The sequence below is a fragment of the Leptosomus discolor genome, chromosome 14 (genome assembly GCF_034619465.1).
Source record: "Leptosomus discolor isolate bLepDis1 chromosome 14, bLepDis1.hap2, whole genome shotgun sequence".
NCBI classification, from domain to species: Eukaryota; Metazoa; Chordata; class Aves; order Leptosomiformes; family Leptosomidae; genus Leptosomus; species Leptosomus discolor.
The window spans coordinates 178885-193783 of record NC_141404.1 but is presented as its reverse complement, the minus strand read 5'-3'; the positions used below and the strand labels follow the sequence as shown (position 1 = coordinate 193783).

General features: G+C 41.7%; 1 protein-coding gene across 2 annotated transcripts; it reads left to right on the top strand.

The window, feature by feature from the left end:
- Positions 1-280: 280 nt before the first annotated feature.
- Positions 281-14254, top strand: UBE2I (ubiquitin conjugating enzyme E2 I). 2 transcript variants are annotated; one of them, XM_086472813.1, is made up of 7 exons: positions 281-356; positions 5191-5269; positions 5504-5587; positions 8685-8757; positions 10356-10465; positions 10639-10718; positions 13591-14254. In XM_086472813.1, exons 2-7 carry the CDS (start codon positions 5204-5206, stop codon positions 13652-13654), a joined length of 477 nt encoding a protein of 158 aa, XP_086328939.1. In that variant the 5' UTR covers positions 281-356; positions 5191-5203; the 3' UTR covers positions 13655-14254. The 2 variants fall into 2 exon arrangements, with proteins under 2 accessions (XP_086328939.1, XP_086328940.1); XM_086472814.1 differs by lacking the exon at positions 281-356 and adding an exon at positions 584-730.
- Positions 14255-14899: the final 645 nt, after the last annotated feature.

Below are 14899 nucleotides of genomic sequence, written 5' to 3'. Positions count from 1 at the left end.
GGTCGCTCCGCACGAGCAGCGGCAGCGGCAGCGGCAGCAGCAGCGGCTGCGGCCTCTCTTCCGGCCGCCCGCGGAGCCACGCGACGGCGGCCGCGCAGGCCCGTCGCACGGCGCGCCCCTCTGTCCCTTGGTCCAGCCCCGCCCCCTCTGACAGGCTCTTCCGCCTGCCCATCACCTGCGAAAGCCCCGCCAGGGGCAGAGCCCCCACCCTCCAATCGGAGGCCCGGCTGGGCACAGTGGGTGGTGTTCGGCCGGGCTCGAGCGCGTCCCGGGGCGGGCGCGGCCTGCGAGACCCGCGCTAGCGCCCTTTGCGGGACCGGACCTTTCTAGGGCGCAGGCGGTTCTCAGCGCCCGAGGTAAAAATTCACTCAGTTTCTCGACGGGGTCTTGTGGGAGCGGAGGGGCCCGCGGAAGGGATCGGGCCTGGGAGAGCCCTGCCGGGATTCCTTCCTGTGCTGTGTGCTCGGGCATTGCTCTGGTTACCTCTGGGTCCTGCGTCTCGAGGATGCGTAAAGCATAGCGGACGGATCGCACGCAAGGTCGTACCGCGCCGGCGCAGCGGCACGGACGGGTCGGGCTGAGGGACACGCCGCGCTGCCGCGCTCCGCACGGAGGAAAGAGGGAGGGAAACTCCGGCCCAGAGACAAAGGGGGGGAGCCGAGTCGGGAACATCCGGGTCACTCGCTGCCGCTTCAATCCGGGACACGCGCGGGTGCTGCGGCCGATCACGGTGAGGCCTGGCCGGGCGAGGGGCCCAGGACGGCGGGGCCCGACGCGGTGCGCAGGCAGCGCCGGACCCTGGGGAGGGGGCGGCCTGGGCTGGCGCTCGCCGCATGTGGCGCGAAGGGACGGGCAGCTGCGGGGCATGCGGGGCTGGTGGGTCCTGCCGCGGCCGCACGGTTGGGCCCGCCAGCGCGTCGTTGCCCCCCTGAGGCGGGCTCTGCGTCTGCCGCGGCCCGCCCCCGGAGGCCTCGGCCGCCGCGGGCCGAGCTCGCCGAGGAGGTCCGGGTACCACCGGGCCTACGCGAAGCGGTCCCCGCCCCGACGAGTCCTTGCCCGGGAGCCAGCGGGCGGGCGCCGGGGTGCCCTGGGCAGGCCTCGGACGCTGGCCCCGGCCCCTTTGCGGGGCCCGCGCCACCAGCGGCCTTCGGCGGAGGCGGGCAGAGCTCGGCCCCGCCACGGCTGCCCCGGGCGAAGTTACTTGGCCGGGCGGGCACCAGCAGCTATTGCCGCGCGGCTCCTTTTGTTGTTCGCCGTGCGACTCTGGTAGCCGTTCGGCTAGTACCGCCTCTTCCACCTTTTTCGTGCCGCAGGCAGGACGAGACTTTCTGTTCCAGTCCAGAGTTACCGTGGTTTGATTAAACCTCAGCCCTTGGCTTTCTTCACCCTTCTGAAAAGTAAAAGTTTGCATAGTTTTGGGGCAAGCTACTCCAATGGGTAATTTCTTCCTGTGTTAGTGTTTAACCCGCAGAGTAAAAATGTGAGGCTAGCAATCTTAACGATTTTATTTTTCTTGGCGTTTGGAATTAATAAGAGCTATCGAAAGTTCTTGAGACTTAAAGAGCACGTTGTTGATGTATTTAGAGACTTGCCGTGGGTCAGGATTGTGAGTGTGATTGCTGTTCCTGTGGCATGGGGATGTTTCTTTGCAAGATTTACTTTTTGTGTTTGCAAGTAGGTTCCCTCCTCCCATCGGTCAGAGGGTATGGGTGGTCACATGATCTGTAATGGAACGCAAAACCTTGCGCCTATGAAGAGTGTGTTGGTGGCGTTTTGTCCTTTTTTTCCAAAATAGTCATAACAGCAGCAGAGGCAAGCTACTGAGTAAATTTGGAAGTTGCTTTTAACTTTCTAATGAGTTGATATCAGTAAAAAGGACGTTGCTACTTCTTAATGCCGAGGTGTGCTTGGGGGGGGTTGAAACCAAACAAAATGTGAAGACTGGTCTCTTAGGCTTGTGCGGCCCCTGCAAGGTAGGGTTGATAAACTTCCTCTGCTGCAGAAGTTTGTGTTCTTTCCAATGATGTAGTGCATAAATATGCTGAGACTTCAGTTCTGTTTATTAGCAGTTCTCACATGAAGAATTTTTCTCAGGTGAAGAAAAGAAATTAGATGTGATGTTAAAAAAACAAAAAATCAGAACCCTAAGAACTGGGCTGTTTGGGGGTTTTTTTGGTTGGTTGGTTTTGGTGGTGTGTGTTATATTTGTTTTTTTTTTTTTTTTAATTTTAACTATTTGAGGTTATAGAAATATCTTGCATTTGTTGGGGTATTTCAAAAGCTTACAAGAGCTAAACTTAACATACAGATATTTGAGCAAACTACTGTTCCAAAGGTGAGAGAGGAGGAAAAAAATAAAACCCAAAAGCCAAACACACAAACCAGGCACATGAATTATTGAAGAAGATAAAAGTAGCAGTGAGAATATCATATCTTCAGGTTTAACACCCACTTAGTATCTCACTCCTTCCTGCTACTCCATAATTTCTGAGAACAAAATATATACCGAGGTAATCGATCTCTGTTTGCCCTATCTCAAGCTCCAGCAAAACTAACTTAAATTATTTTACTGAAGAGCTGCTAGAGAGTATATATTGGCAATTTGTTCATAGATTGGTCTGCTTTTGAGGGGATGCTTACCTAATGGGATCTTAATTTTTGAATTGGGTTTCAGTTGTCCTTGTCTCTAGTCTCTACTTGGTTGGAGTTTGTGATGAGGTTTTAGGTGCTTGTCTGCCCTTATCAGGGTAACTGAAGCCTGTGGAGGTGGATACATGAAGCCTGTGTCTCTCGTATACACTGAAACTTTGGATGTGGTCTGTCACTGCTTAACTAAGTCAAATGCCTCAAGATTTGAAAAGAACTTAAGAAAATCTTTAATTTACTAGGGCACAGTGTAGTGTATAACCAGTTGCAAAAGCAGGCAGGATACAGAGCCTGAAGACTTGTGGGTATTTCCTGTTGAAAAGTTACTTGATTGGCAATGTTCTGTAGGACATACGTTGTTTATATGCCCTCTGAGAAGCTGGCGTTTCCCTTGAGGTGCATGTAATTAATTGGCTGCTAGCCACAGGAAGTACAATTTGTGTGTTTGAAAGCATCCCGTAGGATGTTTCTTGTCAGAAAAGGTAGCTGAAATAGTAAGCTATCTCAGAATATTTGAACCATGTATAAGCACAAATAATTTTCTCAAATTATTATGGGAAGGTTAGTATTATTACAGTGGACCACCAGGTACTAACAGCACAAATTCTGCCTTGTATTCAGTAGTTCGTTCACATCTGATGCAAGGGTATGGGCTCACAAAATATTTAAAATTACTCCCTGTGTAACTTGGTTAAGGGAAAGCCTTTTTGTTCTGTTGGTATATTTCCAGTGGCACCCCATCTCCTGCATGTGAACAGACTAAAATCTGAAGTGATATGTCCAGTTTGTGTTGACTAAGTCCTGCAAATCTTCTGACGTAACCAAGATACAGATGCACATGTTGGGAGTACTAGGGGAATATTGGACTGAATATAGGATTTGTGTGTGTGTGTGCTTGTTACTGAGTGTTAATGGTCCCTTTCAAAAAGCTTTACCTGACATGAATTTAGTTGCTAGTTTGAGGTTGAAATTATGAGTTGTGGCCATCCATGCAAAAGTGACTTTGGAAAAAAGCTAGGAGGAGGGATTCGAAATACCAGCTGCTCTAGGAACTGCATAAGACTCTTAATCTGATGCCTTTAAAGACTTCTAGTGAAGGTGTCTGCACTGCTAAGCCACTTCTGATGATGTGTAAATACTTAAATTGGAAGCATGCTGTCTTCTAGCCTTTAAAAGGTATAGCAGGTGAATATAGCTACATATCTTACATGGAACAGGTCAGTGCCTGGTAAATCTTTTCAGCATGAATATCATGCTAAAGGGCATAGCATGAACATGTGAGATTTTTGAAGTGAGGATCTTTGTGAGTTACAGTTCATATGGTTATGGTAGTAGACTGCAGCACTCTTAAGTAATCTGCATATTAATAGAATATGAATTTTGCCTAATTCTTAACCAATGTTTTAATAGAGTGGTAATACTCCTGTAACTGGTTCTGTGGCGTTGTTTAGTGGAAGAATTCTGCTTTCCTTGCTGTCATAAAGGCTTGTTAGCTACCTGTGGAGTTGAGAATAAACTGGCCTGACTTCTCCAACTGTCAAATATCAGCTCCTTCTTAAAATGGGTAGAGGTGCAGTAGGGAGGAGGACTGAAAACCTTCATTGGAGTTTGTTTTGACCATGTGGCTAATGAAACCCTGAGTTTAGATACAATTTGACAACGGAAAATAAACTATTGCTTTGACTACTGTTCTGGGTGATTGGAGAATCCTCCCCTGAATTTGAAAGCACCACTCTATTGCAGTCATCGTGTCTAGAACTGTACTTGCATCAGATGCAGTAGTGACCTGTGCTCTGCATGTTTCTTCTGCAGTCTCTGTCACCATGCTTGGCTGTTCTTAGGGCAGTGAAGGTGCAGAAGGATCGTTCAGTTTATACTGGAACTGAAAACCTGCCTTGTGGAATGAGTGGGCCACTGGCTCTTCCTTAGCTCAGTTCTGTATTGCTGTCTCTTCCTGCTGCTGTCTAGTAGTTGTATAGTGGTATCACTGCAAAACTGAGGTGATTTTGTAGTTCTGTGCCTGTGTTGCTTTTGTGTATAATACTGGCTTTCAACAGGACTTTGCAGTCTAAAAATAACATTTTATTCTCCCGTTTGCCAGAAGCAGGAGCAGTGCAGGTGTTTGCCTACAGAAGAAAGCCATAACTTCTGAGGTGTAGTAAGAAGATAAATAACGTGTTTATCAGTCACACAAGTAGGAAGTCTGAACAATTTTCCCACTACTGCTAGTTTTTCTGTTGTCAAGCTACTGTCAAAGTATTGTCAAAGTAATTTCTAAGATATAGTTCAAATGTAAAACACAAGATTTGGGTAGTCTTTTGTCGGTCAAGTCCAGTAACGAAGAAGATGTTGACATGGGGAAATCGGATGTTATTCCTGATGTTAACTTCTGCAGGGTGTGCAAAAGTGTGTGCCTTAGCTATAGCAGTGAAAATCAGAGGCCAAAATAGTTCCTGAGTGAGCAGGGCTTATAGACGGGTAATGTAATGTGTTGCTTACACTGTAAGTAAAAGTCTATGCTAAAAATTAATATTTTTGTTTTAGAGGGACTCTGAATATGTCTGGCATAGCTCTTAGCAGACTTGCACAGGAGAGAAAAGCCTGGAGAAAAGATCATCCATTTGTAAGTATGAGAACTCTCGAATTTCTGACCGCAGTTATTTTGGTGTTCTGATGTTTTGGGGTTTTTTTTAACCTGATGTGATTTTTTTTTTTTAATTAATTTTTTGAATAAAAAACCTTCTTATAACTACGTAGTGCAAAAATAAATAACTCTGTGTAAAGATAAAGTATGTCATGATGTGTTCTAAGTACATCTTCTGAAATTCTCACCATTTGGCTTTTTGCCTTAATTCAGGGATTTGTAGCAGTACCTACAAAAAATCCAGATGGCACAATGAATCTCATGAACTGGGAGTGTGCTATTCCAGGGAAGAAAGGGGTAAGACTTACTGTTGTCCTAACATCATCTCAGTTCTAGTGAAAAGTAACATAAGCCTGCTCACGCATTATACTGACAACTGAGAGTGTGACTTGCGTGTAGTTCAACAGAAATGCTGGGATCCTGGGGCTACTTTAGAATCCAGGTGGAGTGGGCTAAGAATGATACTGGACAAAATACACCATGAGCCTGTTCAGCTGTTGGTGCTGACCACCTTAAGAATAAAAGTTTTCAGAGGAGTGCATAAGAATCCTGCATTGACCAAACTTGAGATTGTCTCCTGCTTCGTGCCAGGGTTGTTGTGACTTCTGTTCTTGCTAAGTGCTGGTTTAAGCCCTAAAGCTTGGAGATTAATATTACCAAAGTGTTGCCTCTGCTGGTTAACTGCCGATACCTTTTTTGTCCACAAAACAGCGAGACCCGTCAGTCCTAGAGAAGTGCTGTAGCACTGGTTTTAACTTTTTGGTTTTCATAGAAAATAGTTCTGTGTTACCAACATGGAATCTCATTGCCTTCCATTTTATGGATTTTTCTCTTTTTGTGTTGGGGAAGGAAGAACTAGAACTCTTTAACGTTTTTTTTTTTTCTTTTTATCCGATTTCACTTGTGCTTCTGTGTTCCTTTCCTTAAAATAACAGGGGAAAAGAAAAAGTCTGTAGAGACAAAGTTGTTTATTTTTATCAGCTTGATCTGATTCTGGGGGATAGGACAGATGCAAACTCCCAAGTGGAAATAATCATTGAAACTTTGATTTTGTACACTGCCGTTATAACATAGCGTTCTGAACAGAATCTTGTTTCTATTAGAGAAATTATTTGAATTATTTTGAGTATTCTTGAATTCATTGGGTGCAGTTGTTTATTCTGAGATAATACTATTAATTACTTGCTGGTTTTGATTATTTTGGGTCTTTAGTATTTGGGTCTTTTGTTGCCTTCCCTGTTCTGTCTCTTACCAACTTGCTTAGTCTCCTGAAGATCTCATTTCTTAGATTCTGAGAAGAGTAAGCATATAGGCAGAACCTGCAGATTTTGTGCCACTGCCTCAGCTTAATCCTGAACATGGCATTGTTGTTGCGGTTATAACTTAGCTCAGTACTTTGTCTGCACAGCTCAAGCCAGTTCTTAAAGAACCACCTCAAAATAATTCAACAGTGTAAGGAAAAACTCTTCCCCGTGTGTTCTGCCAAAACGAGATGATCCCTCATAATAGTCAGTTAGGTACCTTATCAAGATGTCACCTTTAAATACGTAAAATCTTCATGCTACTGCTATTAAAGTTTTGCGAACCACAAAATGAAATGAACAAGACCCTTACAGCTAACTTCTTTCCTCCTAGAAAATGCATCACACCAGGAAAAGTTAAGTTATGCTCATCTGATTCCTGGTAGAGATTTATTTTTGAAAAATCAGGGGGGTTACTTAAGTAAAAATGCCATCTCCTAGAATTTGACTCGGGCATCTGCAGCCAGTCCGGTAATGCAGTACCACCTTGATGCTGCTGCTTTCACGCTGATGAAAAAAAACTTAGTAAAGCTTTTGAGTGTCTGCTCTCTTTCATCTGTAAGGTATGCTGCTCTATCAGGGAAACTAAAAACTTCTTGTTGACTGTTCTGGTGTTCTAATTGAAGTTATTAAAAGCTATTTGTCTTCACCTATGACTGGAAGCAAACAGAATAGGAAAAGTTTATTCTATCAAAAGGCTCCTCTATTCTAAAAATGGAGAAGTTTGTCTCCTCTGAGAAGGTGTGGAGAACAGGTATTTCTACAGCTGTTCAGAACAAGTTCTTTAAATACACTGTAGCGAATATAATCAAACTCATGTGCTTTTTAAAACACAGTTATCTTGGTATTCTGTAGCATGTTTTTTTCCTATTCTACCTTGAAAATTTGTACAATACATACCATTGACAATGGAGTGCTTTTTCTTTTTTGGGGTGGGGGGGTTTTTTGGTGGTTTTTGTTGGGTTTTGGTTATTTTTTTTTCTTTCTTTCTTTTTTCTTTTTTTCTTCTGCTAAAAATCACCTAAATCAGGTAGGAGAGGATTAGGGATTTCCCCCTAAGGTGGTCTTCAGACATACTTGTCTGTCTCTGAGGATAAGATTTGATCATTTACGCTGATAAGATACGAGACCATCTTTTCTGCAGTTTTTGAAGAATGAACCCAACGCTTACTTTCATTGCAGTATTTCCGTAGCAAGGGCAAGTTACAGAGAAGTGGTTTGAATTTCACATATGTAATAAACTTTTCTGTATTTCTACACTTCTTACCAGAAATCAGTTTGTTAGAAGATGGGCTTTTTTCCTTATTTCCAAGTAAGATGACAAGGAAGTGTATATTTGAGACAGGGTTTTTGTCCTTTGCTAGATGTTCTTCTGTGTTTATATGACCCTTTTGAGTAGTGCTCTCTTATTTGGTCTCCTCTGTAGCATGGGAACTGCTCTTATCGGTGCTCTTCCCAATTTATGGCGGGATAAAAAGCTGCTTAGAATTTCTGTTACACACAAAGATGGAATTTCTGAGACTGCTTGCTACCAAACGCAGACAGGATTAGTTTAAACTAGTGAACCTCATATTAACTGTAGCAGTACTACTGTGCTGTCCAAGTTTTTTGTTTGTTTGTGATTTTCTTAGCCACATTCTTGTGGGACCAAGAATAAGTCATTTACATCCATGTGCTTAAGGGGTGTACCCATATCTGATCCTCTCAGACTTATTTTAAGTGGGGGTATAATGTTCCCTTCCTCATTGCAGGTGTATCATGTAAAACTTTAGAAGTATTCTGTTCTTCTGTGTACTATAAAAATTTTAGTTGTAAATGGAATTATTGGTGATGATCCTGACTATTTATCACTCGGCAACACTTACTAGCTGTAACGAAGTGGGAAAGCAGGGGTTTCTTTCTTCAACTGCTTATATAAGTAGCATAACTTGTCTCAGTCTAGACAGCACACTACAGTGTAGGACAGCTGTTTTCTGCTCTGTAGCAGAAGGATGTCTTGTGCTTTGCATGAGAAACTGTATTCTTGATAAACGTTTTTCTGCAAGTTTGACTTTCCCTTGCTGTAATCTAAACTCTACCTTAACTTTTTATAGACACCATGGGAAGGAGGCTTATTTAAACTACGGATGCTTTTCAAGGATGACTACCCTTCTTCACCCCCAAAATGTAAGTAAAATGACTGAAAAAACATGGGTTTGTTAGAACAGTGTTAAACTAGTCCATGAGGTTCTATGAATGATGATTACTTTCTTGGAGATTTTTTTTAAAGGAAAGTTTCTTTTTTTACCCGCCCACCACTTACCGTTTAGAAAGTTGTGATGGAATAAGTGCTCAATAAAACAAAATTGGGAGGGCAGGGGGACTGCTGTGTGGAATTCCTCGAAAGTATGACAGAAGCACAACTTGAACTATTCACTACTTGATTAGCACTCTTCGGAAACTAATAGGTAGGCATGGTTAGACAAAACCCTTTGCATGTTCTTGCTGTTAAGTTGGTCTAAGCCAAGAGCTCAGAAGGCAAGAACTTAGAAAAAATAATAATAAAAAAAAGTTCCATCAGCTTTAACCCCTTCATGGACTTGCTCTAAAATGTGGATCTATTATTTTTCTGATACTGTGTACCATGGATCTCTTCAGATACCTAGTTTCCTTGTTAAGTTTTTGAATTTTCCTTATCCCATCTCAAACTTAGCTTCTTTGGAATTCTGAAAACGTCTATTGCCTTGCCTAGTTTCTTGATTCTTGAATTGGCTACAGTCTCAAATTAATGACAGTGATTATAAATGTCTCTTTTGACAGTGCTTTGTTTCTCATTTCATTTTAGTGTTCCAGCTGTAGTGGTTGTCTTGGCTACTCCTTTTGTTTGTTACCACTTAAATACATGTGACACAAGGGGAAACATACCCTTTAACTGGAAAATATTTAACATTAATATCTTGAGAAATGCCAGCTAGCACATCCTGCAAGTATTAAATGAACTGTCGTGCCGTAAAATAAGGTGTACGTGTGACTGGTAAGAAAGTGCAGCTTTTTAGTTCCTAGTGAACTTCATGGAGCAGCTCATAAGCAAGACTTAGTTCAATGTCAGGTGGATTAGAAAACTGCACTAACATGTATTGCTAAACGAGAGTTCATTACATTAATTAAGATGGTGGATATTGCATTTAAGTCCTGTAAAGATTAAAGAAATGTCAGAATATACATTGAGTGACAGGAGGAGAGCTGCACAAGCCTACTCCTTCAGTTAGTCTTGCAACTTAAACTTGGTTCCTCTTGTTCAGTGCATCTTGATTACATAAAGAAAAAGTGAAACTGAAAAACACTCTAGAAACTTAGTCTTCATGTATAGAACTTTCAGTATTTTGAAGTGAGGAGTGAAGAGATGAGTGAAGGGCAGTATCTTTCCTTTGTATAGCAGTATGTGAGGCTGTAAAGACAGGATTGGTTTAAAAAGTTCTTTATCACAAAGCTTCTACAAACTGTTCAGTCAGTTTCCATTCCTAAACCAAAAGATTACTGGTCACAGTGATAGTGTTATGTTGCTTGGATTGATACCACAGATGTGATGGGAGTTCCTGCTTTAGGTGCAGGCTGAGCAAAGAAGAAAACCAGTATTAATAGCTCCAGAAATCTGTGTGGTCTTTTTTTGAGGGGGGTGTGTGGTGTGGGAGTGTCTTTGGACAGTTTTGGTTTCTTTCCACTGATCTAAACCAATTCTCTGATCTTAGTCTTAGCACTGCATGTAATTCTCTTTTCTTCATCAGGTAAATTTGAACCACCATTATTCCACCCAAACGTGTATCCTTCAGGCACAGTGTGTCTCTCCATCTTAGAGGAGGATAAGGACTGGAGGCCAGCAATCACAATTAAACAGGTCATTCGTTGTACTTAGACCTATTTTTAGCCCTTTTACTTGCTTTGCTTGCTTATCTGATGTGAATGCAAGATGTTCACTGTGTTTCTACAGTTGGTATCTAACAGGTTTTTTTAATTGAATGTCTCTTAGTAATATCCATGCCTGTGTTACTTCTATTTCTTCTTCCACAGATCTTGTTAGGAATACAGGAACTTCTAAATGAACCAAATATTCAAGATCCAGCTCAAGCAGAGGCTTACACAATTTACTGGTAAGTATCTTTGTGTATCAGCTTGAAAGCTGTTGTATTGCCTACAGCTGTCTGTTACTTAGTGTAACATGCAAATGTTTTTAGGAATGATCGGGGATTTTTCTTGCCTTCGTGGCTGTATCCTGTGAGATGACTAGCTTGTGCTGAACTTGAACAAAACAGTAGCTTCACAGTCAATAGGCTAGTGGAGCTTTTAGTAGCATCTCAACAGCACTAGTGTGAAGACTCCTTCAGTTAGACCATGATTCTTGTACTGGTTCTAGCCCAACATCGAATCCTTTCCCCTAAAGGCTAACTGAGTAGTAGTGATGAGGCATAGTGATTTCATGAGACCCATGATAGAGGAGGCTGAATTGGGTGGGAAGCCCTGCTCATCAGTACAGGAGTAACTTAACTTCTGTCCAGTAGTGGGTTCCTGTAAGCGCTTGTGCCTGAAGGGTAAAGGAGAGCTTCTACGATCACTGTAGCATATGTGGCATTTTGTGAGAACCAGATCTTCTAAAAGAATGAGTTAAAAAGTACAGAAAGCTCGTAGCCTTAACAGAATGGAGTTGGCCTTGGTTAGGAAAGGTGATAATTTGTGAGCTAAAAAGTGCTTTTTATTTTTTTAGTCTTTTTTAATTTTTTAAATTTTCTCACCATTAAAAATGGATGGCTGATCTGTAACCTTTAGGGGTGCAAAACACTTTAAACAAATGCTTTTGGCACTGACAGCTACTGAACTACTGACCAAGATGGAGCTGTGGAACTACCGTTCTGGGCAGAAGAGCAAGTATCCGAGAGAGTGCCAAGTTTGAAAAATGGCATTTTGTGAGGCTTCACATGCAAGTTATGTCAAAAATATCTGTTACAGGATCCTAGCGAAAAGGAAACATAGGGATGGGTAGTGCATCTTGGATTTAAATAAAGGCTTCACTCAGTGTTCTTTTTTTAATTATCTGCTGAAGACTTAGTGGGACTGAGTGCATATGGAGGACATTTAGGTGGCCACAGTTGTAGGCAACACCTTTGGGAGCCAGTAATCATGAGGCAGGCCTCTCTTTCCCCCCATTTCTTTCTTTTTTTTTTAAAGCCGCTCTGAGGAAATATGGGGCAGGAATAATAATTTTGTACATGTATAGTCAGTGTCGTTTATTTATCACCTCTGACATGCCTGTAGGTACAAAACCAGTCTTTGCTAGTCTTGCTTCTGCTTTATCTTAAGGGCTTCTGGGGGAAAAAAAAATCTATTGAGAATAAACTATTACACATTTTTTTGTTACTTAAATACATGTACTCTCCCATTTATCCTCGTCGTGTCTTTTGGACATGCACAGTATTTCAGATGGGTTACTGTATTTCTGCAGTCTGAGTGTGTGTCTCTTACTGGTTAATGAGTAACTGGTAGAAGCCGCTCAACAGGGCAGGATTGTGTATGTATCCAGTTTGGCCTAATTGATAAATACTGGGGAAGATGCAGTGTTGTTTAAACAGATTTCTTTTAGTCAGGTTGTTAAACTTGAAGAATAAACTTTGTTCTATTCAAAATAAGAATACTTGTTCTCATTCTCAGGGTTGCTTTGGTACTGTTGATCTGTAACTTTAGCACCCCTAATGTGCTAACCTGCTTCCTCCGCTCTGCTGTAGGCATGCAGAGTCTACTGTGGCAGGCATTCTTCCATGTGGATTCTGAAGGCATGGGATATGACAGCTAGGTTGTGTTCTCACTTGGCAATGCAATAGAACTTAAAGAAACATTGTAGAATAAAGCTCGTAAGTTGGTTTATGAGAAGAAACTAGAGTATTTTCAGTCTGTTTGCTGGTAATTGTTCATTGATTGTGACCAAAATCGGCTTCATTTCTTGTTTCCCCCCAAACTGTCAGCTTCTGAGGATACAATTTGCTGCCTTTTTTTTTTTTTTTACTGCAGCAAGTCTTCATAGCTGAAAGTAAGTTAAGTTTACTGCAAAGCTGTCTGCAAAATCTAGTCACTGTAAACTACCTTTGGCACAAGAGTAATGGTAACAAATTTTTGTTTAGCTCTTTACTGACACTTCTGACAGCTAATACAAAATACAGTGTTGAATGTAAATGGATGCTCTACTAAGCTACTGCCATCCCTCGTTGGCCCAAGAACAGAAGGCAAAGAACATGCACTTTTATGTGTTGAGTCTGGTGCTTAATGACTGGTCATAGTTCCCTGAAGTAGTACTTGCTTGTTTAATCCATCCGTAGCAAGTTTGTTAGACTTGGTGAACTATAGTGTTTTTCAAAATGTTGAGCTAGCTTTTTTCCAACTGAAAGTTAGGATAACCCTAATGCCGTGAATCGGGTCTGCAGAGATGAAGGCTGAAACTACCATACTGTTACCACTTTCAGGTTTCTTAAAGAGCACATCTCCTCTCTCCCCAAAGCAATAAAGATGATACTGTAAAATCCATCCGCTATTAGTGAGCTGCTTTCATCAACCACTTTGTGCTGTTAGGATACTGGAATTTATTGTTAATGACATGAGGTATTAACACAGTGAGGGGAAGACTTCTCTGTTCAGAGAAATAAGAATGCTTGCATGTAAGGTACAGCTGGCCTTGAGATGGAGCAGGCGCAAACCTGTATAGAGACTGGTATGGGATGAAGTCAGATAGTACAGTCAAGTGACAATAGATGAAGTTTGGGAAGTAACTAGTTAAACAGTACCTTAGTTCCCTCCAAGGAAACCATCAGAGTGATGATCCAGAAAAGCCTTTAGTATATTGTATTGTTCAGTGAATTCCTATCTTAACAGTTTTAGTCTTCAGCAATGACTTAGTTTCATGTTGGAGAGAACAGTAACACTATAATATGGCCTCTGATTTCTCAAGCTGTAATTACCCTTTCTCTCTCTTCTATTCAGCCAAAACAGAGTGGAATATGAAAAGAGGGTTCGAGCACAAGCCAAGAAGTTTGCACCATCATAAGTATCTGTCATGCAGCATCTTAAAAGGAAGGGATTGGTTTGGCAAGAACTTGTTTACAAAACTTTTGCAAAATCTAATGTTGCTATGTACAATTAATATCCACTTAGGGGAGGGGGTTGTATGTGTGCCATTTTCCATATTCGCCACTTGTATACAGTTCTAAATTTGCTGAATTGCCCCCAGTTTTTTCATACAGGGTCTCTTCCTTCAGTCTTTTGTATTTTTGATTGTTATGTAAAACTTGCTTTTATTTTAATATTGATGTCAGTATTTCAACTGCTGTAAAATTATAAACTTTTATACTTCTATAAATTCACTAGTATCTCTAGTTACTTTGCTATCTGATGCAGGCATGCTTTAAAATGTTAGAACTATATTTAGCCCCTAGCTGGCTGTATGGAAAAAAAAATCATGCCCTCCACCCCCTTCCCTCCCTGAATTTGTTTTCTATCTTTCAGAAAAGAAACTAGGTTGTTACTGCTTAAGAGCCTCTGAAATCCAAAGTCAGCCAGCATCCTTATTCTGCATCACTTCCTTTGTGTTTATATGGCGTTCTGTCTGTGTTGCTGTTTAGAGTAAATAAACTGTTTATATAAAGGGCTTTGTTTCATTTATCTTCATTAAAATGATTAAATGACTGCCATTTAAATGGCTCCAAACACCATTCAGTGCAAGTCCTGTTTTTAAGGCCTGTGATGCTGCACTTACCTTTTGTTTAGATGTTGACTTCATTTCTTTCCCCTGCCCCCACCCCTGACATGAATGCTGCCTTTCTTTGGGCCCTGAGTGGTAATTGCAGCTATTCAACTTTGATCAGTTCCTTAAACAGCTTACAGAATTCTGACTGGCTAGAGACCAATTGCTTACTCTGCATAATGGGATCAACATACTGGTGTGACCACCTTAACATAAAACAACACAAGCATTAGGCTGATAGGAACAATAATAGAAGCTGTCCAAGGAATGCAAGGGGATCTGCAGCAACCTGGGATTTCAAATGGTACTTGTTTATCAGAAATAATTCTGTGCCTTCTTCCATATGTCAATGTACATAGCTTTTAGGAAAAGGACGTGCTCTATGCAATTACTGTTTCCTTCTGTAAAGGAAATCAGTTATTATGTAAGTTATTTTCATGTATGTCAAGCTGATATGCCCTCTATTAAACTTTCACTGGTTTTTTAATTGTATTTTTTAGTCAAAATCATTCTACAAAACGAAGTGTGAAAAGCTTTGTTCCATCCGAG

Coding starts and splice junctions, on each gene's coding strand:
- UBE2I (XM_086472813.1), top strand. CDS start 5,204: ATGTCTGGCATAGCTCTTAGCAGACTTGCACAGGAGAGAAAAGCCTGG. Junction 5,270..5,503: donor GGAGAAAAGATCATCCATTT/GTAAGTATGAGA, acceptor GCCTTAATTCAG/GGATTTGTAGCAGTACCTAC. Junction 5,588..8,684: donor CTATTCCAGGGAAGAAAGGG/GTAAGACTTACT, acceptor AACTTTTTATAG/ACACCATGGGAAGGAGGCTT.